The 25,240-nt window shown below is 35.9% G+C and overlaps 1 protein-coding gene across 28 annotated transcripts in view; it reads right to left on the bottom strand.

Moving 5' to 3' along the window:
- Positions 1-25,240, bottom strand: part of QKI (QKI, KH domain containing RNA binding) — a 478,774-nt gene that overhangs the window by 336,741 nt on the left and 116,793 nt on the right. For 15 of the 28 annotated variants that reach the window (XR_012054688.1, XR_012054695.1, XR_012054686.1 and 12 more), the window contains 3 exons: positions 9,508-9,595; positions 7,091-7,387; positions 4,356-4,430 (listed from right to left, as the gene is read on the bottom strand). Coding sequence is in view for 13 of the 28 variants with exons in the window: in XM_030269589.4 (XP_030125449.1) it covers positions 4,356-4,430; positions 7,091-7,387; positions 9,508-9,595 (460 nt within the window). In the remaining 15 variants the exon portion in view is untranslated. Of the gene's footprint in view, positions 1-233; positions 5,202-7,079; positions 7,388-9,507; positions 9,596-25,240 lie in introns of those variants that run through there. The other 13 variants (XR_012054692.1, XR_012054694.1, XM_041714803.2 and 10 more) reach the window with 8 other exon arrangements.

Below are 25,240 nucleotides of genomic sequence, written 5' to 3' on the forward strand. Positions count from 1 at the left end.
AAACGATGAACAGTTTCTGAATTGGGTAGAAGATTTCTGGAACAACAGTCAGTGCACAGCATCAGTATCTGACTGCTATTAAGCATTAGTACCTCCCCAGGTGCAAGCATTAAAGCAACTATTAATGATGGATGTGATTATTAATAACTGGTTGTTAAAAGAATGGAGTCATCTAAGGAATTCTGGACTTAGAGAAACAATTTGGTTCAACAAACTATGGGCCAAACAAAGGGTTTTTGTTCAATAAATTTTTTATTGCCTTTCATTTATTCTATTTACAAACAACATGGAATTTCTTGGCCTCATGATACAAAGCAGTACTATAAACTGTAGTCTAGCAACGTAGGCATCATCGTGGAAACCAGGAAAACGCTCAGCCTGCTACTACAGCTAGCATTTTCCCATTCAAAATACTATTTTACACATATAGGACACTTATAAAATGCACTTGCATGTAAACACTGTAGAAGTCCTGCCATTTTAAAGTCTATACTTAAAAAGCTCTAAGTACATGAAAAAATAGAGAAAATATCTAATTGATACTAATAAGGCATTTAAAACTACAAACAGCTCTCTTTATTCATTTTCAAAGCTAATACTCTGCAAATACAATAAAATCTGACATTTCATATACATTCCTGCTTTATATTTTTATATTTTAAAAGAAGCCACCTGTAAATACTATTTTCTTTTGCAAAAAAAAAGGAAAAAAGAAAAAAACAACAAAACAAACTAACAAAAAACCAAAAAAAACCCAAAACCACAAACAAATTACAGTAAAACATAAAAAAGTTCTCAAGTGGAAAGTTATCATTCCCAATGTTCTTGAGCTATTCCTTCTTTAATCATTCTCTCGCATTCTCCTTCACAAAACTTGGTCCACTTAACAGTAGTATAATTTTTTTACTTTTTTTTAAGACTCGTTCAACAGCTTAATTAGAGCTAATAAATTCTGAGGTTGATAAAAGTTTCTGTACTGTTGCCATTTTGACTAAGGCAGAGGAGATGAAAGTGAGAAAGGTATTCAGTGCAAAGTCAGATTTGTGCCATTACATAAAATGAAGTCCAGTAGGTGTAATATTCACAGATACCATTGATTTAACAATCTTTCTTGTGGGTTCATTTACTTTCACATAATAAAAGTGGCCTATCATTTAGGATAGAGTTCATAACACTACAAAAAAATACTACTGTAACATAAATGAGACCAAACGCTCCCTGAATTTTTTTCAGAAATATGCTAAGTGGGATTTGTTTAAATTATAACAGCTGTTTCAAAAAGAAGAAAAAATAAAAATAAATATTTTATGTGGCACAATCTTACCACTTTACAGGTATACTAGAAACAGACTCTTAAAGCATTTTGATACTCATTACAATTTTGATTAAAAGGTATTAAAATTTATATATAAATTATGTGAAAATTGGTTTGGATAAAACATTTGAAAAAATTCTCAGCATTAATATTTCTTGTGGAGTTTAAAATCAAAGCAAGCTACCTTTAAAAAATACCAGGACACCTGTGATACATCCTCTGCCAAGTCTCTGGCCTTCTACAGTACACACAGGTTTGTCAACTGTGCAACACCATTTACAGTTTATTACAATTAAATCAGTCAGTCTCTCTGTTATATGAATCAAAATCAATTTTGTATTATTTATAAACTGGGGGTTTATTCTGAGTTAAAATGAGCTATATTTTCCAACCCTTCACCAATTCTACATGCTAAGTTGTAAAACATTTACACATTTGGGGATTCTTGCTTTAAATGCAGTGCTTATCTCTGGAAAAACAACCCAAACCCCAACAAAAATCAAAATTATGCAAAGAATAAAAACTACTTAAAAAGTGAATGCAGTAGTACTACAAAATCATCTGAGAGTCAATTTAGAATTTAAAAAAAAACCAAAAAATCACCAACTTTAGACCCGATGAATGCAAAGATAGATTTAGTGACACTTAACGGCATAAAAAAGTATTTCCACATTGGAAAGAAAAAATATTTCGGTTTGCTGACATTGCTTTTTGTGGCCATAGCTATAGAAATATCCTGGTGACAGAACAACCAAATAGATGAATATAGCAAATACTGATAATATTTTAGTTCTTCAATAAAATTTTAGTACATTAAAAAAAAAAATTATTGCTGGATAAAGTTGCCACCAAAACCTTTTGTGTGAGACTTTTAGATATGTGCAGCAATTACCTAGGATTTAAAATTCTAAATACAATTAAGTTCAGTTGTAAAATTAACTGGGATTATTTAGATAAGACTTTAAAATAATGATTTCCTGAAATATCAGCATAGTTTTCCTAAGAGAGAGGTATGTATGATTTATTCCACATTTATTTATCTACTTAAGACAGTGTGTTTCCAATACTGCTAGAGATGAATGCTGGTTTATCAGAAAATGGCTGTATTTTAAAAGAAGGTGAAATTATGCCAATAATTAATTTAAATTACTTTTAAATGACCCAGATGAAACATCTAGGCCTTTCCAAATATATTTAAAATCTATGTTGAGAAAATCTTACAATGATAAACTACAAAATGGTATTTTCTCCATGAAAACACCCTTGTTCCCACTTTATCTGTGTATTTACTAGTTGTCTCAGGCAAATATCTAATTACACAACAGGTGGCCATATCTGTCACCTGAAACTATCACTGCAGACCATAAAGGACCATTAGCAAAAAAATGTTTTTTGCAACATCAGGTTGAATTTTCAAAGGCAACCAAATCCTTATCACCAATTTCTTTAGACTGAGATAGAAAAAAAAAATTAAACTTATTTCATTTTTTACTTTTTTTTTTTTTTGGTAAACATGGGCTATGACCTTTAACTGATTATAGCCTGTTGCCTCACTGAAATGTTCTCAAGAAATGAGAACAAGACAATGGGTTGCAAATAGTGGGCAGTGATATAAAAAAATCTTACAGAAAACTAAAGTAGTGTCCTGCATCAGCTTTATGCTTTCTGTAAAACCTAAGATCATATCAAAGATAAAAATGTTACAGAAATATACCAAATATCCAGGAGAGCCCTTTTTACTGTATTGGCCAGAATCTGTATTCTCTTGTAGTTAATTATGGAAGGTTGTGAAAAGTGCGGTCAATGTTAGGAGATGTCAAATCTGTCATTGCAATTTGGCTTTTGAATATTACAATATCATGGAAACCTGCACAACATTGATTTGGATAAGAGCAGAAGAATAATACTTGGCACATAATGCTTTGCATCCTCAAAGCTCTGTATAAAACAAGAACCCCCACAACATCCCTGTGAGGTAGGGAAGTACTATTATCATCCTTATTTGACCAATGGGAAACCATACACAGAGAGATTAAATGACCTGCTGAAAACCACAGTGAGTCAGCAGCAGGGATGGGGTAAGAATTCATCCCCCACACTGCTTCCTAGACAATGTCAATAAACCGAAAATATCAGTTTTCTCAATAAGCTTAAACACTTCATTCAGGGGTCCAAAGGCATGACACTTGAGGAACAGGAGAAAAATGAAGATTTACTTTCCATTCAAGGGTTAAAGAGAGATGCCCAAATATTGGATGTCATCTCACCAACAGGTCTTCAAAAGTTGTTTCTCCTTCAGGTTACAGATTTTAGCAGCAAAAGGCAAATACCAAGAAATAGATTTTGAAAAAAAAAAACCAAAACCAAACAAAAATCAAAACAACCAAAACACCCTCCCTTCCCCTACCCACTCTAATTAAAACTCAAACAACTTTTGAAGTTATCTTCACAGCCCTTACCTTTCTGAATTCAGTTAGGTATCTGAGAACATGCATCCTCCTCATAATATACAGTACAGTGGCTCAAAAGTTTATTGGAAAAAAAGGAATCTAAATCTTCAGATTTCTCCAAAACACAGACAGGAGGCATTTATTCCTTTACTTCTTTCTCATTAAGCAACCATCCATTCATTTTATTTTGCAACACCAATCTGATATTTCTATGCCAATTAAAAGACTGAACGGGGGGGGGGGGGGGGGGAAGGGAAGAGGGGAACACGACCAAATTACTTATTGCAGCACTGATTTCATAGCGTTTCCTGATGCAGATAGATGTTTCATTTTTAAAACTGAATCAGTTATAGAATTTCTGTTAAATATAGCCAAGTATATGTATTTAATTGAGCTGGGAAAGCCAAGTTTAGAAATTTTTTTTAAAAACTGCAAGCATTCCCAAAGGTTTAAAATATTAACTGTCCAGCTTTTTGAGAAAAATCATGAATGGGTCAAGACCGGGTATTTGGTTAACCAGCTGTGGTGTTGCAAATCTCATGTACACTCAAAGCACTTCTTACAAACAAGAACTGCAGAACTAAACTAACCTCGGTCTGCGGTCACAATCCTTTGGTAAGGATGGACACGCATATCGTGCCTTCGAACTTTAGTAGCCACCGCACCTAGTTAAATTGCAATTACCAAGACAAAGTTAGAAAACATTCACAGAAAACATTAACAGCAGGTTTATCAAAATGGATTTAAATGATCATTAACTACAAAAGTTCATTTTAAGAAAAGCAACAAGTTAAGGCACAGTAGTTTCAAATCTTAATCTTAAAAAGAAGTTTATCTGTGCAGATTAATATTACATTTATTTTAAACATCCTGGCCTTAACCTGTTTAATCCATTCATTTACAATCCCAAAATTACAGTATTTCATGAAATCTATTAGACCCAAGCACATTTAAGCTTTACTAGTCACATATTCACTGAAGTGCCTTTCTTGCAGCAGGACTATTTTAAATAATGCCATCTTTAATACTGACAATTATTTGCTAAACTTAAGATCACTTCCAGTTCTACCACAAAAAAAAAGTTTTAAAGCAATTCTTCAAGCCTACAGATTGTGATTTAAACTTTAAGTCAATAAGTATGAACTGCAATGAATTAGGTGATTAGTAAAGCAAACACTAAATAGAACACTTAGCAGTCAGTATACTACTATACACTCATAAATTACAGCTACTCTGTAAATAATAGGACCTAATCCAAATTAATAGCACTATTTTATTTTAAATCTATGTGCAAAAAAGTGCAAGTAAGTCACTGACTGCTAGGCCAAGCTTTTTTCAAGGCTGCTGAAAACTAAGCATTTGTTAAAATTCAGATCTGATGAAGGATCAGTTAAGACCGTTCTTGAATTCTTAGCCTTTCGTTGGGAAAGCCATACCTGAAGATAAAAGGAAGGGAATTGGAAGTTAGTCACCAACTAAAATTTGATCTCAACACTAACATCCCCAAAAATAGACAGGGATGCATTTCTCTGCCATTTTTACGAGAATTATTTTAAAACATCTTAAAAGTCCACCACAAAAATGGACAAAATACTATTAATGAGAATGAGCATATAACGAAATAAAACTCAACAAAATCCAAATTTAATGCAATTAACTCTATACAATTGCTCAGATAACAGAGCAGATGTATTAAGAGTTATCGATTCTAGGCAGCTAAAGTATAAGTGTGGGTTTTTTTTCCCTGCTCCCTTTTCCTTCTTTAAATAACATTTTTTTGATGAGGTCTGTTTTGGGCAATACACCTCACACAGTTGACCCCGAGAGTATAAATGGTTTAAGATGCCATTTTAGAAGTAATTTTAATTTTTCCCTCAGATCTCTTTATAGAAAATCCTGCGAGAAATCCAGGTTCCCTGCATTGTAATAAACTTTACTCTGGAATGCTTATTTTTTTACTTGCTGTTAACTGAATTCAGAAAAGGAACTTGCCACTAACCACTAACAGCTAATTTGATGAACTCTCTAACTGTGACTTTACCCCAGGATGTACCACAACTGGACTCACACACTGGGGTTAAAGGAGCTAGGACGAATATTTACATTTTTGTGGGAAATTAATAAATGATAATGTTATCATATGTTTGCAGAATTTTGGCAATGGGTTAACTGACAACAACCATAAGCTGACAGATGTACTGCATACTTTTGTCCTGCTAGAATTTTTGTTATTAATTCACTAATCCCACAAGACAGAAGTCTGAAATACATTTTCTTTTTTACTGTACATAATGTGGAAACATGCACACATACAGATAACTCACCAAGTATTTGTCACGTGAAACACTGATTTTTGCAATGCTTTCAACAAAATATTGACTTTGAACCTTATTGTCCAGCGTTCATTAGAGATGTTTAGAATTTGTGTAAATCAATAACTGCCACTGAACAAACTACGATCAAAGTCCTATTAAATCAACATTATGCAGCACCAAGGTCATATGCAATTCAGAACAAATTGAAGAGAAAAAATTATTTAGATTTTGGAGAGGGTAGGGAAGGAAGAAACTATTGGAACTGCTTGTTCCATATTGGCCAGTTAACTGAATTGTCACAGCTGCTTTATCATTGTTGCCTTCACACACTAAGTCAGTGGTCTGAAATATTACGAATGATGGATATTTCAATGCAACGTATATAAAAGAAGCCATCAATAAAGTTGCTAATTTTATCATTCTTTGGTGAGAACTTGGTTTGCTTTATATTCATTCACTAAAATAGTTTTCTGCTCACAATATAATTTAGCTCTTTCTGACACTGAGAGATTCATCAGTTGTGTACTAAATAAACAAAAACTCCAATTGAACAAAGACTTTTCCACTCCCTCCAGTTTTGCTACTAATATGATACAGCAAAATAAGAAGCCCTCTCTTCCAAAAATTTCTGAATGGTAACTTATGTTAAAAAGAATACAAACTGATCTGTTATTCATGGGAGCCCAGATGACATGTAATAGACCTCAACTTGTATTTAGCTTTTTTTCCCCTTGCCTAGATATCTACCATCCAATATCATCCAAACATGAAGAATTTATTTTTGGTAAATTTATTAATATAAACTAAGCACACATATTCAAGAATGCTGAATACATTTAACAGGTTTAAGAGCTGCATCATTTGAGCAGCTCTCCTATGTGGTATTGATATACCTGAAATAAGTTTGTTGCTTCAGATTTTTTTCTTTGAGCTCCATGAACCTCTACCTTGCAAACAGAACAGAAGCACGAGCAACACATTCTCCAGTCATTCACGTACAAATGTCTTACCTAATACACCACTAGGTTCAATAGGGTACTCAAGGATTGATGTAGCTGGCGCCAGCGTGTAGGGGTATTCGTATGGCGTGTAAATTAAACCGGCCTCGGGTCCGGGTGGAACTATTGCAGCGGTGGGATGAGGAGTTCCGTTTGGCATGACAGCGGTTTGTATTTGTCTGATCAAAGGCATTATGGTAGGGCCAGCTGGCGTAGGAGTACGCAGGGCAGCTGGTGGGAGAACAGGCGCAGGCCCAGTAATAATCCTTGGAGCCTGGGCTGTTGCTGCAAGAGAAAAGGCAAGGGCTGCTACAGTAAGCAAAGAAATTCAGAGGGAAGTATGGAGATAGCAGTACAAAACGTGGAAAGAATGGGAAAAAAGGGAAAAAGTAGGAAAGAAGAAAAATAAAAGGAAATCATTAGTACATGCGCTGATCACACAGTGCCAAAGCACACCATTCAAATGCAAACAGCTTTCCATTTTCCAGTGTGATTAAGTATGAACATGCAAAATAAAAAAGCCATTGTAAAACAGTGAGGTAGATTTCTCAAACAGGTTACACAGCATGAAAGCTCCATTTAGACCACATTTCTTCATTTATGCTATTCAGACTGCATGAGACTGAGATGCATGCAGGAAATACAAGGAAAATACTATCCAAATCAAATACACAGTACGAAATTTAGTGCATCTATAGAGTCCACTCAGTTATGCAGAGCTGCTGTATGAGTCGAGTTTTTATATGTCTTAAAATTGTATTTAAACATGTACACAATTCCCATTTCCAGGATGAGTGAAGCTGAAGATGACCTTGGAACATGAATTGGTCCTGTCCTACCCTAACAGGAAGAGAATAGGCTCGAATTTTATTTCCATATAAAATTTCACCAAATAACATACTTCCTTTGTGTTAGGAGTTCACTATCGCCTGCTTAAGTTAAAGAAAATAGGTGTTTTTTTCTGTTTTGGTTTGGTTTTCTGTTTGTTTGTGGTGGTTTTGTTTGTTTTCTGAAGTGGTGCTAGCACATTTAATTAAGTGTTATTTGAAGCCTGTTGGCACACCAGATGAACAACAACTTAAGCACTAGCACATCTGCTAGTAACAGTCAATCTTAAAGGGTTGTAATTTATGTATTTCTATGCACTACTGTTGATCTACATTGATTTAATTTACCTACAGGTGGCCTGAAAAGAGAAATGTGGCAAAGTTTTTCAGATTTGAGACTGGTGCATATTTAAAACTACTTTTATTTTTTAAACAAAAATGCTCAGACCAATGTGAACAGACCAGACAAAGAAATTGCTCAAATTAATAAAAAATTTTCAGTGCAAAAGTTTACATCAATTTAAGCTATTCTGGAAGATCTTTTACTCATAAATTTGCAATAATTTAGAGACTAACATATATTTAAAACTGATCTAGCTTTAAATATCATAGTGTCCATTAGGACTGAAAGATTTACCATTACCATTGTCGTCGTAAAAGCCCCTGCTTATGCCCCTTTTCAGATCAGAAGAATTGCACTGGTGTAAGCACTCTCAAATTGACCTAACTGCATTCCAACCTTTAAACATAATCAACACTGAAATGGGGACTGTGTGGAGAAACAAATTTGCAAATATCAGTAGGTCCTTAGTAAAAAGACTGATTTGACTGTGCTTACATTTGACATCTGTATCACAGCTACAGCAAAAATGTACTTTGGAACAGCGTCAGCAACTATATTTTCTGGAGGATAAATTAGATTTTCAACTGAAGAAAATAATTTGTATCACACATAAGAGGTATATGCTTTCATTAGTAGGTGCGTGTAATTAATTTTCAAGTGTAAACTTGTGCATACATGCATTTGCAAAAGCATTTTCACACAAATGTAATGGAAGTAATCGTAAAAACGGCTCATTACATCACTGATCCGTGTGAACTCAGCTGTGAAATCAGTTGATGAATTGTTGGTAAAACATAACATTGGGGGTACACATGCAAGCAAGATGAAAGGAAGGAATACAATACAGAAAAACGTATTCACAGTATCCTGAATATCTGTAACATTTTAAAATTAAATCTCTAAAAGTAAAAATGCAAAGGAGTCTACTGTCCTTTATATGTTTTAAGGAAAAAATGACTGTAAAATAGAAAAATCTGGCTTAAGGGTTGAGGTTTTTTATACTATATATATTTGTATTATTTCAACTCGTACACACTGTTAAAAAAATGGGGACAAGAAACAAGCTAAAAAACCCTGCAAATTGACATAACTTAGCAACTAAAAATAATTTGCAACAGCTACCTACAGTTTTGTTGGGTTCTTACTGCCTACCATTCTCTAAAATGAGTTTCTACTGGACATTTTTCAAAGGTAGCTTTAATATTCAAAACCTGCAAACACTTCTATGGCATTGACCCTTGAGCTCATGACATGCTTACGTGATTTGATGTTGGCATCTCTGTAGGTGCCATTCAGAATTGCAAGCTCCATCAGCTGCATCTTTTTAAGGCTGTCTTCTCCTTCTGCCTGTGTATGAAAAAATGGGAAAGAAGTCATGATTATGAATTCACTAGTGCACAAGATCTAAGTGACCTAGAATAAAATTGTTTAAGTTCTAACCAAGCAAAATACCTGCTTACCATTAGTCACAAAAGTGGCAAACTTTGTCAACTTTTCAATAAAATTAAGTGGAAGTTGCCAGTTGACTATCATTAAGAGTTGCTGACAAATATCTTAAAAGTTTTGGAAAAGGTTCATAACATAAATTATAAAAATTAAGGATTAAATATAAGTTGCATTTGGTAGCAATAATTTAAGGATGTTTTTTCTCAAACACATTTTCATGTACTCCTAAAAGTATGTTAAAAAAATTGTATTATTGGGCCAGAGGAAGAATAGCCATCACAAATTTTAAGCACTGCAATTTATTGCAACTTGCTCTATTAGAGGTGATACTGACTACTGTGGGGGTGGGGCAAACAAAAAAATAAACAACAATCTTTGAGTAGCTTCCAGACAGGATATTGACAACTGCCCTGAAGCTGCATTCCTAATTCTGGGACATGTAGATGTATTCCGATGAGGATATAACTACTATTTACACAGCATACATTACTCTTGGTTTTGCTTCAATAAAAACTACTTCCCTGAAGTAACCTACTCCATTGATATTGCACAGGTTGCATAAATATTAAGCAGTATTCATTAGAACAATGCTCACTTTTTCAGTTGATAATGGAAAAATTTCTAACAGCAAAATGTCATTTTTAAGACCAGAGATTTTCTGATCTGTCTTTCCAAAAATGCTACAATTTATTTAGTCTACACTCTATTGAGCAGAAAGCATCATTATGATATAGGAAACGCAAGAGGGATGGTCAATGTCTACTTTAATGTTAGGTTACCACCTTGCCTCCTGTATAGAATGCCACTGCTGAAATTCTTGAGTCAGATGCATAGAAGGGCAGCTTTCCTGCAAACTGCAATGCATTCTTCCTTTGCTAAACTGGATTTCTTACCTTTTTACTTATCTAATCACACAATATTTTCCAGGTATTTGGAACAGTATTTTCCAAGTTAATGAGCTTGGTATACATACTTTACTCAAAAACTACAGATTAGTAATTTACTGAAGTCCGAGACAAAAAGAGTTTTCAAATTTTATCTAAGCAAATCCAGTACTTATTGTGAGGTATGTTCAAGGGCCACGACCCCTTGCAAAGGGAACTTTTAGCAGCTGATTTTTATCAACATGGCAAGATGAGTCAACACTGAATTTCTTTCAAATGTCAGAAATTCAAAGTCTCAACTGTAATACTGAGGACTTGTATAAACACCAATATAGCACACAGTAAACATTCAGAATATACTGAAAAGTTAGACATTTCCTTTGTATGTTAAATACTGTATGGCAGGGCAAGCTGGCACTAATACTAAAAAAGGAAATATACATTCAATTCATTCAATTACCATCTTAACCAGAAATTAATTGTATAGTTACGTACTGTATCATCCAGAAATGTCAGACACCATAGTCCCATAGACCTTTTGGAATACAAAATGCGCCGATTCTAGCAATCTTAATACAACACAAAACAGATTTATAATTTACATGCAAAATAATTCTATCTTCTTTTTAAAATAAACTATTTTTCCATTGCATCTTTGCTGGTAAATTACCTAGGCAATCATGACACAATAAAACCAATTCCAAATCTATTTCCCAATCCAGAGCTCAAAAATTCTCGTCATTCTGGATATACCTTATTGAAGTTATTTTAGCAATAAAGATTTTTTTAACACATTGATTAATCTTTTCCCCTCCCCTGTAAGTTGCACTTTCTTATTTGCTTTTTGTTTGTATACATGTATTTCTTTATTAGAAAGTGTGTAACAAGAAAACCTCCTCACAATGTCAGCTGCATCTCCCATATAGTTCCATTAATGTTACTAAAATTGCACACTTCCTCCAAATAAGACCTTCAGGAGATTGATCTACGCCATTAAAGACTTTCAGTAAATGCTGAATTTTACACTCCACTTGCTAGGATAATTTTAGTAACCCTAATCCCAGATTTTGCACCACAGTGAATATTTCTCAATAGAAATATTTATATAATAATAATTTTAAGACAGAAAATATTTTTACCCTTTTGATGTGGTGTGAAGAAGGAGGTATAAGTCCAAGTAATCATTATTACTTAACATTTTCCTATAGGTCACTACTGCTTTCTATTAGAAAAGATGTAGCAATTACTGAAGTTTATGAAGTAAGTTAATGGAAATAACAGTGGACTTAAACAAAGCAGACCAAGTCCTTAATTTTATTTTTGAGATTTGTTTCTCTAGACTATGCTCAGCAGTTGATAAACTTATTTTTTTAAACAAAACCCAACATACAGCTTAAAATTTTCCCTTAAAAATGTATCAGCAAAAAAATCAGAGATGCATGATGTGGACTTGCACTACCAGACATTAGCACTGACTGCTGACTTCCGGTGCTTTGATTTTTAAAGCATTTATTAGATACAAACCCCCCCCCCCCAACCCCAACAAAAAGCCCACCCCACCACTTTAAAAACCACGTGTAACACTGACCACAAGGTCATGGTCCCGGCTCCTCCCAGAAGATGGCACTGTTTGTTGTACAATGCCACCTCTGCAGCACATGGGTGCACAGCACTGCTGCCACCACCCACCCTACACTGCTGCCCAAAATCCTGCTGCCCTCACACCCTGCCCTTGGAACAGTCACTTGCTACTTCCCCTCATGCTGAAGTCACAGAAGCGCCCAGGACTCTTTGGGACACAGTGTCGTGTCCTTCACTCTCTGGTACCAAGCTCTGCACTTGCACATCCTTCTCCAATAGCCAACCCCTCCAATTTCAAAGAGCTGCGTTCCCTGCCCTATCCTCTCACTTCTTTGCTGACAGATGATCAAATGAGGTACGTGAGATCTATCTTAGCTCCAGGCATTCCTGCAGGCACTGTTTGTTAAAGCAAAGAGAGGTTGCATCAGGGATACAAAGGCAATCCCTGAAGGGACGGTGCATTACCTGTACAATAGCTGCAATAAAGCTCAGTCATTTGTACCAAAAGAAAGCTACTTTACTCAAACATCAATAAGGTCACTTAAAACTAGATTTGCATTACTAAGTTGAAGCTCAAGTGATTGATTCAAACATCTCATCCTCTTTAAATCTCCAGTGCTTTCCTTGTATTTATCATGTACAATATAACATGCAGATTAAAAAAAAAAAGCCTTAAATGGTATATTGAAATGTAATTCTTTAAATGTAAACAACTACTTGCAAATGCTCACTGAATACAAATATGGAAGAGATGGAAGCAGTAAATCCTAACAAAGCCAACTGTGCACAGACACCACTGGGAGCTGTTCTATCTGTTCTATTACACACAGCCTGTAACTCCTCACAGTAGCTCAACTCTACCTGGGCTAGCAATAAATAGACCTAAAGGAGACCAAATGCCAGTGAGGACTATCATTTTAAGTAACTTGCTTCCTAATCTTTGTCAGTGTATGATTAGAGTTGCAAGGCTCAAAACACAAGTGCCATGTTTTGCACTTCGTGAAGTCTCTGGGAAACATTTCCTAAACAAACATAATTTTGAACTAAGTAAGACAGTGCTGACCATACAAATGCCCAGTTAAAACTGCAATTGTCTTCCCTACTTTGGACAATACCGAGAGTTTCACAAAAAAAGAATGCAGTTTATTATATAACTGCTATTAGTAAGAGCTTGTTTCATGTCCTGAAATGGGGAACTTAGATAAAACACTCCAATGAATTATTTTCATTACCAATGTCCAAGCTATACTTCAACCTCAGATATCCCAGTACCTCCAGAAAATCCTCTATTTTTAGGTACTGAAATGCCTGATTCTCATGTGCATACAGTACTCTGAGGAGTATAACACACTTTATCTTCTTATTTATATACAAAACATACATACACTAGACACATTTGTTATCCAGGTGGAAGATAGACAGGCATGCAGACTCTAAAGGTAAATGCCTTCATTGTGCAATGTCAGTGAAGGACTTCAGCAGATGACAACAGTTTTCAGAGGTGAAAGGTGGACTGTTAGATTCTGTCAATTCTGAGAAGCCTGTAACAAATTACAGCAGAGAAGGAAAGAAAGATAGTATTTAAAAGAAGGATCAAGTAGCAGTGTTTAGGATAGAGCAGAGATCCATAAACTAGACCTATAGAGACAGCCAGTGGCCACACTGCCCCATACTGCTACCAGGCCCAAAAGGAGCATCACTGCAGCTCAGGTAATTCAGAAACCAAAGAATCCACTCACTTGTGTCATAGCTGCGATACCTTATTCTGACAGAGCTTCTTGAGCCTTACAATCTCACGCATGTAAGTCTCAAAATGCTCTCTGATTTTTATTATTACTAGGGCTGGAAGGGAAGGCTTTCAACACATCTCTACACACATACGTGACTTCCCCCATATAATGCTCCATTTTCTTTTGAAGTAACTGCTTAGGAAAATATAACAGATACACTTTTCCCCCCCTACATTCATAACAAATAGATCCTCGTATTTAGGTGAGGTCAGTGACTTTCACTGACAGTCTAGCTTACAGATGTCACGCATTTCAGATGGCGTTTTTGCAATCCTGTCATATCCCTGTACTTCAGATGAATTCTCTGAATTAACTGAAGCGAGCCCAGCCCTAGGAAAGGCAGCAGGCAATTTTATTATATGGGACAAAATGCAGCCAAGTCTGGCTTTGGGGACCAGTTCTTTATAAGCTGTTCCAGGGCTGTCCTTTCAGGCTCAGAGCAGGAGCAGCAAGTGGGAAGAGAAAGTGGTGGCAAAGCAAAACAATGGCCAGATCAGCCTGGAACACAAGGGACAAAAACTAGTCCCTATCTTCCCCTGCCAACTGCAGCAGGCCTGTCCCACCAGGCTCATGGAAAGAATAAGCAGGGGCCTCAGCACCATGACAGCACCAGAGAGTACTTCCCTCCCAAGCACCTCAGCAGCCTCTCCTGCAGAACTGCCTCCCTGCCTGCCCCACACCACTGCTGGTTCAACAGCAGCTCCCACCGACAGTTCTCCTGCCACCCTTGGAGAGAACTCTTCCAGCTACCAAACATTTTGTCCAAGTCCATGCACTTCTACATATTTGCTTCAAGTAGAGAGAATTCTTTTAAGAACACACTATATTTTTCAGAATGCAGGTGAGGCAATAAATAATTTTATGTGCACTCCAACAAGAAGGGCAGAGGACGTAGCAGTTATGGAAGAACACTATACTAATGAACAAGAATAAATACTTAAAACTCTTCCTCAAATAGAAAAGCAATTTAAAACTGCCACATAAAATAAACATAACTTTTCTACCACCTGGAAATACACCCATTAAATATGAAGATTAATTATTCTTTAGACTGGATAGTATATCTGCATAGTATAAGCCATGTACTGTTTACTAATTTAGTAGGAATTTTGGTAAAATGCAATAGCATCACTGAAGTATTGTACTGTCATTGATCTTATCCTACTTATCCAGGAGGCAGCGCTGCTCCTCAGGGGTATGTCACCCTGCCTTCCCACAGCCTCCACCTGCTCTACAGCCCAACAGCTGCTGCTTGGAGGCTTGCACTGTGACACAGGCTGGATTCTCAGGCTCTAGAATGCTTTTATCTTCCTGACAAAGAAAAATCTTCCACTGCAATTCACTTGTAGATCAGTAAGTATTCCTAACATACCATGCTCCAGTCAAACAGTCTTTACACATGAATGTCTCAATTCAGGGACAAAACCTTCCATTCATAATTTATAAACAAAAAACCTTACAAACATTATAATAAAAATTCCTAGACATACATGATTAAACAAAAAAACAGATCTCAGCCATCAATATATTGTAAAATATACTAAAAAGGCTAAAACAAGTTGGAATTTTTGAAGCTGAACTATATGTGCTTAAAATCCATGTTTAGAAGATTTTTTTTTTTTGTATCTAAGTTGTTGAAAGTGATGTATCTAGAGCAACAATATCCTAGACAAGATTACAGGTAACTAGATGTGAAAGACAAAGAAAAGAGCTTTTTTGTAAGACTCCGAATGGGAGTACCTCAACTATTAATCAATTACCTAGTGAAAGAGATTAGATTTGATTTTGTAAAGGCTTTTGGTTCTGGTAAATTACTCTGTTACTCAGTATTAAAGAAAACATCTCATCCTCCCTTTCCCTCAAAAAAATCTGGCAGAGACCTTCAAGTTTCCCATGCCCAGAATGTAAATATTGATAGCTAGAAGTTGCTAGTAAACATATGCAGCAGACTTTCTCATCCTTCATTATACACTTCTGAGGGTGATGGAGCAGAAATCCTACACCATAGCTTTGTTTGTTTTGAGGGGAATTGGTCAAAGAGGTCTTTGCTGTCACAGTTTGGCAGCTATTCTTGTATTAGAGGAAACTTTCCCAAATGCTTTAACAACAAAGACTTCCAGACCAGCCATATTTCTCAGAGTCCTGTATGTCAACAATGATATGGCACTGAACAGGTGGTAAAACTATAGCTCAGTTATTTCTCTCTTTCCTTTTCGACACTGACACACACTGCTATGGCTATGAGGACAGGCAAAGATAAATTAGCATCATTATTTCTTCTGGGCAACACAGTCTGCTTATCTTCTTCAAAGCAAGCTCTCAATTCGAATGATATGCAAAGAAGACTTGTGCTGTTTCACTTGACAAATTCATTGGTCATAATGTTAAAGATACACTAGGGAGAAAAGGCAGCCTATCTTTTTACACTTCCCATCACCTTATCTGACATATCCCTGTTTAATCATGATACTTGGCTTACCAGTAATACTTTTGAGAGTCCTGATGCCCTCCCTCCCTCACCTTCCATTTCTGCACAAAGAAAATACAGATAAGGTACAGAAAATTGGCAGATAGTGTGTTTTACAAGTCAGACTGAAATACAGCATCAGTGGAACTTACAAGTTTGCTTCACCATATATTCCCCTAGGTACTAGTTGGTAGCACACTAGGGTGGGGAGAATTTTGCTTGACCTTAACAGGTCAACATTTCTTTAGGACAGATGTGAACATGATGGGCTCATATTTAAATCACAGGGGTCTGGGCTTTGAAGGAAAAAAAAAAAAAAGAAAATGTCACTTGGATAGGTTAAATCAGGCTCTCAACAATACTTAATTTCAGAACTTGATTTTTGCTTTGCAGGTTTTTTTTTTTTTTTAATTATCATTCCTATTTTCCTTGCATATCTGTTTTACTGTTTTTAATAAAATATGTGATAAGAATCTCTATACACCACACTTCAGCAATTAATAAAACTCCATAACAGGAATGCATCTTTCATGACACACATATGCACACTAAACACCAAAAAATCCTAAAGGAAGAAAAAATGTACAGTACATTCTAAAATGTTTTTAAAAGGCAGAATAATACTGAGATGCATTCAGATTTATTTACTAGCATAGACATTTGCTGATATTTGTATTAAGATTCAAATGAAATACCTATCAATCTGAAGGCATCTATGCAATCTAAAGCATTAGACCTATTTTTAGCAATGTGCAAGCCCAGCTTAAAAACATTTACTGCTGAACACTTCACTGTTGGTATTTCTAGTTTTGGAATGCTAGACATTCAAAATTCCTCCTCACTGGTTAGTTCAATTCTGAAAACAGCAGTTAAACTATAAGCACAGCGAATTAGATAGTACCAGGCAAGCCTCTTGAACAAATTTCCCACATATGGCTCTACCAGCAACATCTCGAGTTCCATCAGCATCCTAGGAATCTGAAGAGAGCAGAATGCAAACACGACCTATATTATTCAGGTCTTTATTCCAGCTGTAGCCTTTGGAACAGACTGAACAGTGCCAGAACACTCAGACAGTGTTAACACATTCCATTTTTATCAGGACAAATTCATTAACCCATCTTGAGTTTTGAGTAAATTATAAAAACAATTTAACTAATCTGTGCTACAAAACGACCTATGATCAAGGTGGTTGTTCTAACAGGCACAAATTAGAGGCAGTTGCTAGAAATAGATCAATACATTTACAGTTAAGTGTACCATGACCTGTAACATTTTTTTTCCCCTGTCATCCTAGGAGGTCTCTATTCAAAGTTTGAGTTTATACACTTGAAATAGCTGTAAATTCCCCTGAACTGCAAAGACACCTAACTCAAATATTGAAGTGGATGGGTACATGGGGGGCAAGATGGGAGTGGAGACCCCCATATAAGGGTTTCAAAACTATTTTTTTGTTGCAAACTCAAGAGATCCCAATGCTACAAAGTTTTATTCCAAACTATGCTAATGGTTTACTACATAAACAAATCCTCTCATTTTCAAAATGGCACTTGAGATATGACTGCATGTTTTCATATGGAAAACATGTCCAGTATGTTTTGAATCTGTTCCCACCCAGAAATAATTTTAAAAAAAAGAAAGAAAAATGACATTTCATATCAAATTTAGTAACCAAGAAAGAATGTGAGGGGTCTCTCTTGTAAGAGCAACAGAAGAAAACTAACTGCTGGTGACAGGGAGCACAAAGACTGTTGCTGTAAATTAGCAGATGTCGAAATTTCAAAGGTATCTTCTCTCACGTGCTTCATTAAACACAGGATTCAGGGCTGCACATTACCACATGGGAATTCAAGGCACAGTAGTAACTTCTAAGACATTTTTATCTTCAGCAGGATATGTCCTGAAAAGGTAATGCTGACTAATTAAAATAAACTACTTTATTACAATATGGACTAAAGCCATGAACATTTAGGATTTTCCAGTTGTAAAATGTTAGTATTCAGGGGACAGTGGTCTTCTAATAGCTTCTTCAACTGTCACACTTACTGCTCTACTCTTATTTTCAACAGAAATCCTGACAGCTAAATGTGATACAAAAAATTTGCTCCCGCATTTCACCTACACTCCCTATTGCAAAATACTTGCATTAATAGTTTTATTTTCAAAATTACTGTTTTCTGCACACACACAACCTCTAAGGTTGAGGCATGTAATGACTGTTTCATTCTAAACTTTACACAAACCTACCATCTAGAGAAACAGCATTGTTTTAAACCTAAGATGCCCCAAAATTCAATTTAAGTTTTACATTTCTAATCCAACTAGTGAAACAGCATCTTGGAAGCTTAAAAGGAGATACACACTGAGTATATACTTGCAGTAATTTTCAACAGCTGCTAAAAAGTGAATGAGTACTAACTAAAAGGTCACAATTATTTCCAAATGCTTACATGCCTACAAGCAACCCAGAGCTGTATGAATCTAACACCACATGAGCGTCTCATATGCACTTTACTGGTGCTCCAATAGCAGTGTTTACATTCTGTTTAAAAATCCTAGTTAGCTCTTCCATAGACACCACAAATGCCTTTCCAGTTCTTGAACTCTCAGAGCTGATGAAGTCCGTAAGGAGGAGGTGATTTCAACTGGCCACTCTCCTCTTGTATGGCTGCTAAAACCCACTTTTCACACAGCTTAAAAATACAGAGAAGTGAAAAAACTAATTGTGTGCTTTCTCTTTAGGGGACAAATATGTCAATCATACAACCTTCTGTCTGAAGGCTCGGGCTGCTCGAGGCAGCGTGTTGCTAAGGACAGACAGGGCTTTCTCTGCTATTTACTGAGCCTTCTTTTCAGCTGTTAGACACTCGCCAACCCTTGTTCTGCACAGACAGCAGCGAGAACTGGCACAAAGAGCCTTTGAGGAGCACCTCTCCCCCAGGGAGCCCCACCACTGCTGGGCACATGGAGGGAATGTGGACCATGCTCCACATTCCCTCCTCCTTCAGACACAGCCCTAACCTGTGGCTACCAGCGACCTGCCCTGCCCCAAGGAGGAAAGGCAGAGCCATTCTGGCTGCCTGAGGAGCCCGAGCTGCACGCAGCAGCCACAGGTGTGCACTGGCAGGTGCCCATCACTTCAGAGCCCAGGCAGCAAAGCACAGCTTTGATCACAAACTGACAAAAGGCGGCTTTTGGACTCCTGACAGCCCTGAAAATTTATTTATGCCGTCACTTAGGAGCTGAGCATGGAAGTTCCACCTATCAGTTTGTATCATTATGTAACACAAATTCAGCATTAAAAACATTTTAAAAAGCCTTTTAAGATAGTCTGAATTCACAAAAATACTTCTGACACCTGTAAATATTGCGTAAAAATATACATTTTACGTAATATTTTAATATTTTAGTTTTTTAATAAATTCCTTTAATCTTAGCAACTTCAGTTACAAAAGATTAGTGGATTCCTAGTAAGTCATGACAATCATGCAACATACTGCAATTTCTGGAGTGTACTTACTCCAGAATAACAGAAGTGATGATAATTTGACTTTTTTTTAAATGCCGTTCACATAATTTTCCAGTGCAATCACCCAGAATAATTCAAACATACACAAGTCTTTTTTTAATTATTCATCATAGTTCTTGGGAAAAAAAAAAAAAAGGAACCTGAAGCTAGAGTAAGTGTCAAAGGAAATTAAACCAATTTCATTTTTGAAGATATTTACCTTTTGGGCTTTGGGAATTAATCACGTGCGTTAAGATCAGTATTTCTCATCCAGATTTTGACAAATAAGAACCACCTATTTTTAATGATGTATTAATATAAAGTCAGTTCCTTACGATATTCCACTTTGTATATGAGATTTTTATTCTGCTAGGTTTTAAGACCAGATTACAAATACTTATTACTGAAAATAGAGTACATTAGCCGTAACAAAAATTTAGTTTTGAAAGTATTCCTAGAGCTTCAAAAAAAATTACACCTTACATTCTGATAAAAGATACCAAATTGCAATAAAAATACCTTTCTCTTATACCCCAATTTGCAGAAGCAATTTGTATTTCACCAATTTATGTTTATAACATAGTTAGAGAACTTCCCTAAAACTTGTTAAATTAAAGAAATCCAACCAAACAAAACCACCAAATAACAACAAAAAAACCACCCCAAACCAACACTTCCCTTTCCCCCTCCTGACCCCACTTCCCGTCCCTCCCCCACTAAATAAAACCATGTTTTTCATAAAAAGTATTTTCTGGAATCTGCAGTAAAACCTACACATTTTTCCCCCTTGCCCAAGACTATTCAGATACCATGAATAAATAATAAAATCCACCAATTCTGTATGTGGGCCATGTTTCAGAAGTCTCTCGCAAGCAAGCATACGTAATGACAGCTCACATATAGAAATGAGACCTTGGTATAGTAAACATCATCTTCTGTTCAGAAGGTACTGAGATCATTGGGTACTTGACTAGAGACTTGCCAAAATAAAGTACTGGCTAACCTATTTGGAAAATCCCCAAATAAATTACTGACCAGAATTTTATCATCTCTTTTTTTCCTAAAAATCCTACTATTTGGAAAATCCCCAAATAAATTACTGACCAGAATTTATCATCTCTTTTTTTCCTAAAAATCCTACATTACCAGAATAAACTATTATAATTTTTTTCTATATAATAATTGAGCCTATATGATCAGACAATTAAGTTTTTTAAGTGTAATTTGCTGCCCTAGAATGAGAGAAGTATGTATCAGACCTATCTTAAATAATTAATTTGACCATTCTTCCCTGCTGTTCTACACACTAATTTAAAAATCTGCCTCCTCAGCAGACACAGACACTAAAGTAACCATTTAGCAGGATTCACAGTATAAATTTGATCAAATTTCACCGCAATTGAAAGCCTATACTGGGACAGAGATATTCAGGACCTCTGTGTTTCTCTTTTGTTGCTGATCACTGCATGTTTTATAATGTTGCACCTGAACAGCTTGCTGTAGACTCCGGATATTACACCAAAACTTCATTTAATGGTTTCCCTTTTTCATTTTTTAAGCAGCTGGGTACCTGAACTGTGGCTGAAACAAACTGCAGTCACTGAACCATCCTAGATCAATGCTATCACGTCATGCTCAGGAAACCATTCTTGACAGGATACTCCTGCAATATTTCTATGCAGCTACTGTCCCCTGTAGCTTCTAACTAACCTTAAATGCCAGATGCATATTGTAGGACCTTTGTAGAGAACAAGCAATGTTAGTATTAAAAATATTCATCCACCCTAATAACACCAAACTGTTCCAGTGGTAACTTCATTTCTTCCTACACATTCCCTACCAGTGCCTTGCCCTTCACTCTCAAGTGAGATTTTCACCTGCTTTCTAAACGATCCTTGAGTCCCATTAAACAAGTAACACTGTCCCATTTCAAGATTTCTGACTCAATTTTACACATCTTTCTGTTTGAATATTGTTCAGACACTCTGGTTCTCTAAACATTTATTGCTCTAATCCAATTTTTAGGAGAAACAAATTTAGACTTAGATGTTAGAAATATGCAGAATTAAATTGCCTTTCAGAGACTGCAAAATTATACTTTTGGATTGTAGTAGACAAGGTGCACAACCATAAGCAAAAGCAGCTTAAAATACATTTTCTACTACAAGACAAACCACCTTAGTGCCTCTTAATCTCCTGAGCCTCAGAATCTCATGAATATTTCAAAATAATACCTAAATTCACACAGTCTCTAATTTTATGGACTATATTCTTATACATAGCACTTTGCAGTAAAAACCTCCCTTAATGTGTGTAAAAACTAATATATAGGAAAAAAAAAATCCATAACCAAAACCAGAAAAAGTGTTTTTTAAGCTTTCAGTTACATGATGTGGCAGGAAAATTAAGTAAAACTAAAAATAATGAAAATTTCTGGACACTCAGAGTAACTGAAAAATATTCATTCACTCAACATTAATGAGAAGAGACACATGAAATCCTTCTCCTTAAGCCAAGGGAAATAAGGACAACAAAGGTACAAAAGGTGTGAAAAGCAAGGCGTATAATTCTGAAGCAAGTCAAATGAATGGAAAAATTATTGGTATTTTGTTTCCAGAATGTCTAAAAGTAAGTTGCTGTGCATCTGTGCATGACTGAGTTCAGAAAGCTAAGACTTTGAAAAACAGAGGATGGAATGGGAATCAATCACACAGAAAACTTAGGGAGAATAATTTCAGAGGAAACAAGTTCAGACAAGTTTACCTAGCACATACAGCAGTCGATTCCAGAATATAAAAAATTAAAATGCCATCCTTAAGACTTTTTCCCAAGCTACAAATTAGTTCAGGATGGTTAGGCTGAGGTTTTACATTGCTGTCAAAGGAGTCAAAAATTATTTTTCAAGATGTAAAAAGCCTCTCAACTGGCACCCCTCTGGTACTTTAAGCCAATTTAGGTAGTGGTGGTCACAGTCCTACTCTTTCCTTACTGCTGCTCTCCCGTATCCATCACTGGATCCAGGACTGAACCATGCTAACCTGCTCATCGGGTAACACTCTTTTTTTTTTTTAAGCTGTGTATTTTTCTGCCAGGTTACAAAACTGAAGGACCTCACTACAGACTCACCAGTAAGGGAGGAGAGACTGATGGGAGTTGGTATCTCAGTGATACTGACTCAGTTCCACATGGAACTGGAAGTCTTAGTCTTGCTAATTCTGAAGCCCAGCAGTTTAATATTCTTTTCTAACTGAAAACCACCACCTGACCACTAAGATAATTTTTTTTTCATATTCAATTATTCCATTTCATTTTTCTCATTCCTCATCCTCCTACAATTATTTTTTTTATAGTTTTTGCCCATTTCTTCACTTATAATCATTCTCCTCTCTGTCTTTCTTCTCTCTTGATGCCAACCTTCAATGGAGAAATACTATTACAGCTTTTCTTGGCTAACTGTACTGATCACACTCCTCTAGGTTACCTTGAACCTATGAAAAGTCTACTCCTCAATTTGTGGATTTGCTCACCCGGAGCAATGGTTACAATCTCAATCATTTACCTACTACTCTAAGTACACACATTCGTATTTTGCAAAGATCTTTGAACTTCTTTGGTATTTGCAGGCCATCTTCTAAAATCACAGAAAAAAACTAATTTCAAAACTCTAAAAACATCATCATCTTAAACTGACAATTCTTACACCTTATACTAGAAACTTTAAATCCATAGCAGTTAAATAGTACATCCAGTGCTTACAAAGCTCCATGTTAAAAAAACTGAAAATAACACTTAGTTTGACAGTGTGAGGACTCTACAAAAATCAATTTCCTTATTGATATTTTTTTCCTTTTTGTGTATTACATTCTTCTACAGAACTACCCTGAGACCTGCTGATTTTCTTTAGCCAAGAATTGTACAACTTAGATTATGCATTTTGTTTTCATGTCTCTGCATGCAATGTTAATTTTAGCATAACAGTATATAAAACAACTCTGACCTAGAGTTCAGATACCTACGATATACATGCAAAGAACTTGCTGTCAAAAGTTTATAAATTAGTAAGTAAAAAAATTGCAGAAGGAAACAAATTGTTCTAATCTGAAGATCAAAGGCAAACGTAACAATGCCCCAGCAGAAGCAGAATTAAATGGAGATTGGATAAAAATACTTGCAAGAGAGGTTATAAGAAAAGAGGGAGTGCTCAGAGAAGAAACAGCTGCTATCCCTACTGGTCTAGCAGAATGCACATTTCTTTGATTCTCTGGATTCCTAGACCAGCAGGAGCCAAGAACCCTCAAAATATAACAAATTAAACACAGAGAACAAGTACTTTGCATATCTTCCCACTTCTTCCCCATTACAGTATTCCCACCTTTTCTGTGTGCACATCCCTGACACTTCCTCTGTGTTCTCTGGTGCTAGGTGAGACATTCAACAAGGTGATATACCTCTCCAAAAACCCCAGGAAATTTGTCAGTTACTTTTCTAGCACTTAGAAAACAAAGTCAGCTCACAGAAAAATCTGGTAGGTGTTTTTTTATTATATCCATCCACAAATTAATTAGCCGCAGCTTCATTCAGGATTGAAGCAGAAAGGGGACTTTTGCTTTCATGATGAAACTACAGGCTCTTCACAAGTCATGAGAACATACTTTAGCTGAAATCAGATTCAGTTCTAAGCAGGCCCATCTCAGTTTTACCGAAAACCAGACTTTTTTTCTGCATGCCGTACTTTTAGATGGTAAAATCATACTGTTTCTCCTACACTGCTCATGAGGTAAAAGACAGAATATCCTTCAAACTAAACATCCATCTTCTATCAGGTAACTTGCCTGATGTATGCTTTCATGAACTCTTGAGCAGGATGTTTCTGGTGTGATTGATCAGTAAGTTTTAGGTTATGAAAATCCTTCATTATGAAAAAATTAAGTGAACTACCAGGCAGCAATTCCCACCTCTTTCACAGGTATTGCAAAACTAAATTTATACTGTGTAGCTTAGATTAAGTTATCTGTAATTTTTAACTACCCCTATCTCAACATCTGACCTAGCCAAGAAATCCCACTTAAGTTTGTCCTGCACTCCCACTGTCACTTATTTTCATCTCAGTTTTGCAAGTCAAGCAGAAAGAAGAGGAAAAATACACAAAATGTGGTATAACATGGGTCCCAATCAAGCCCCACAACCTGTGGAATTAAAATTCTAAAATGCAGGAAAAAATCGAGAGTGTGAAATCTGAAAACTGTAATACCAATATATATAATTTTTTCTGTTTTTTTTAACTACCTTATTTCTGTAAATAGCATTGATTTGCAC

The sequence above is a fragment of the Taeniopygia guttata genome, chromosome 3, assembly GCF_048771995.1.
Source record: "Taeniopygia guttata chromosome 3, bTaeGut7.mat, whole genome shotgun sequence".
NCBI lineage: Eukaryota > Metazoa > Chordata > Aves > Passeriformes > Estrildidae > Taeniopygia > Taeniopygia guttata.